Genomic DNA, 2482 nt, shown 5'->3' with positions numbered 1-2482 from the left:
AACATAATTTAGGGTATTTCAACGATAATCATAGTGGAATTTTAAATAACAAATCGATTTTGATATTTTCAACAATAGTTTCCTTTTTTTCTATAAAGCTATGTCTAAAATGATTTCCTCATGACAAATCCACACAAAAACGGTACTCGAAGTAAATAAAAGGTAGGTATTATTATTTTTTAACCAAAGCGCGGCAGCGTGTCACTTTAGATAGCTGTTACTACTATAATTTACATGTATTGGCTTTCAAAAGTAGCTAATAGCTACATTTTTCCAAACAAAATTGAATGATAACATCAAAATCAATTACTTTTTTTGTAATGCTAAAAAAATAAGCAGGTACCTTTAAATATCTACATACTATAAATACAACTAAATACATAAAAGACGCAAATACGGAGGTCTCGACGCCAATTACAACATTGTTGCTTTTGGCGTCGAGACCCTCGGTCCGTGGGGCCCAGGCGCCCAGATTTTATACAAGGACTTGGCGAAGCGGCTGACTGATTCTACGGGGGACAAAAGAGCTGGCAGCTTCCTCGCTCAATGTATAAGTATTGCAATTCAGCGAGGAAATGCTGCCAGCATCTTGAGCACTATGCCTCAGGGACTCTTTAGAGTTAGATTTTTAGTTTTCTTTTTAATGCATAGTTTATGATATTTATTGTATGGAATTTTTATTTAAGTGTTATAATTAGGTAATTAGTTACCGACTCCAACATAAATAAAAAATACTGTTACTAAATAGTCTCATTATGCATAAGTTGCATAACTTAACTTGCTCTAATCTACTAAAAAATCACAGTTTCTTAGAAAACTTAATATTTCCTTGATTTTTGCCCTTTGTGTACAATTTGTACAAACCTTTCATACGAAATAAACACATACATATTTACAAGAAATATTTATTATTTATCTAAAAAGTATACAAATGTATAAAAATATAACTTGGAAAGTTCATCTACCAAGTTTTAATTTATCAGGTTTAGAAAATATCTTATCATAGTCTTCTCTAACTTTTTTGCATTCCAATTGCAGGTCCTCAAACTGGGTCTGGAATTTAAAATTTAGATTTTATAGATACAACTTCAAAAATGTAAAAAAGTAATTTACTACTGTCCACACAACACCAATCAAATATAGAGTAGCTAACAAATGACTGCATTTTTTCTAAGTGAGAGTGTGAATAATTTTTTTCTCACTCCCGCTAACAGGATAGCAGTGTGGATTCCTTGGTGTAGTACGGGTGTATCTTAGCACTTTAGCAGTCCTGCAATGCAATGTCCTCTCATAGTAAACAACCAGTGTAGAAGTTGCCTAAATTGACTAATTACCTTGCAAATGCATTGCCTTGAGACACTGCTCACACTGACACCCACCTTATAACTCTTTCTCTAATATTTTCTAATATTTATCTATCATAAAACCATCATTATCAATATTATCATTACCAATAGCTAGTAATTTATATTTATCTACTTTGAAAGTCCGCTGTTTAGGTTATAGGTACCTGACAAATGGTAGCTTGCTGTTTCATAGCAATGCAGCTTTCCATGATGTCCTTAAACTTTTCCTTGTCAGCGTCATGAGCATTTTGGGCCTCAGTCAGCATTTTATCTATTCGATTTTTGTAGTCTGTGACCACTGAAAAAGTAAGAAAATTTTAACTACACGTAAAGTGTTTAAACAGTAACATAACGTTAAGTAGTCTTTGTTGCAAAGCTGTCACTTGTTTTATCAATGCTTTAAGTTTAATCTATTTAATTAATTACGTACCACTTAATTGATATTTAACCGAGGCTAACTCAGATATACATCGCTCTCCCGACCACTGTGCAGTCTTGTATGTTTCTTGAAGATGATTCAAGTATAAATAGACAACACTGACTATTAGTATAAGGATAATGAATTGAAAAAACAGATGATCCTTTGGCCTACTGAATATACGTGATATCATAGCGGTTTGAACGTCTGTAAAGCGGGGTTTAATGCGTAAATCAGGCACATATTTACTATTTCATGATATTAAATTATTTCTATGAATTATAATTTATAATGCTTTAAACATGGAAAAACAAAAACTTATCACATGTCTTAACTAAAGATACACACACTCACACACAGATGTCACAGATACAAATACTGAGATGAGATTGACAGACGATCTAAAGCTATTTCTACACGGCTGCAAACAGGCACTTAATACCACGAATGTAGAATAAACCGGATCAAGTATTGGGTTGGCACAAAAGTAATGACACACTCTACAAAACTCTGTACATTTCCTTTCTTAAGTTAATTGTTTTCGATAATATTCTAGTATGTTGTAGAACATTCTAGGTACTTCTAATGTGAGGGTATATAAAGCCGCCCTCGTGATTGGTTTAGTTAGATTGAAATAAAATGGACGAGCGACAAGTTCGAACACTTTACTTATACGAGTACTTGTTAGGCCACAGTGCGCGGGCTGCGGCTGACAATA

General features: G+C 33.3%; 1 protein-coding gene across 1 annotated transcript; it reads right to left on the bottom strand.

The window, feature by feature from the left end:
• Positions 1-889: 889 nt before the first annotated feature.
• Positions 890-2155, bottom strand: LOC125241636. The gene is made up of 3 exons (XM_048150202.1): positions 1777-2155; positions 1511-1644; positions 890-1053 (listed from the first exon to the last, which is right to left on the bottom strand). Exons 1-3 carry the CDS (start codon positions 1955-1957, stop codon positions 958-960), a joined length of 411 nt encoding a protein of 136 aa, XP_048006159.1. The 5' UTR covers positions 1958-2155; the 3' UTR covers positions 890-957.
• Between the last annotated feature and the right edge of the window lie 327 nt (positions 2156-2482).

Source organism: Leguminivora glycinivorella, chromosome Z, assembly GCF_023078275.1.
Source record: "Leguminivora glycinivorella isolate SPB_JAAS2020 chromosome Z, LegGlyc_1.1, whole genome shotgun sequence".
In the NCBI taxonomy this organism is placed as follows: domain Eukaryota; kingdom Metazoa; phylum Arthropoda; class Insecta; order Lepidoptera; family Tortricidae; genus Leguminivora; species Leguminivora glycinivorella.
The sequence above is the reverse complement of the archived record's forward strand: the minus strand, read 5'-3'. Positions and strand labels throughout refer to the sequence as shown.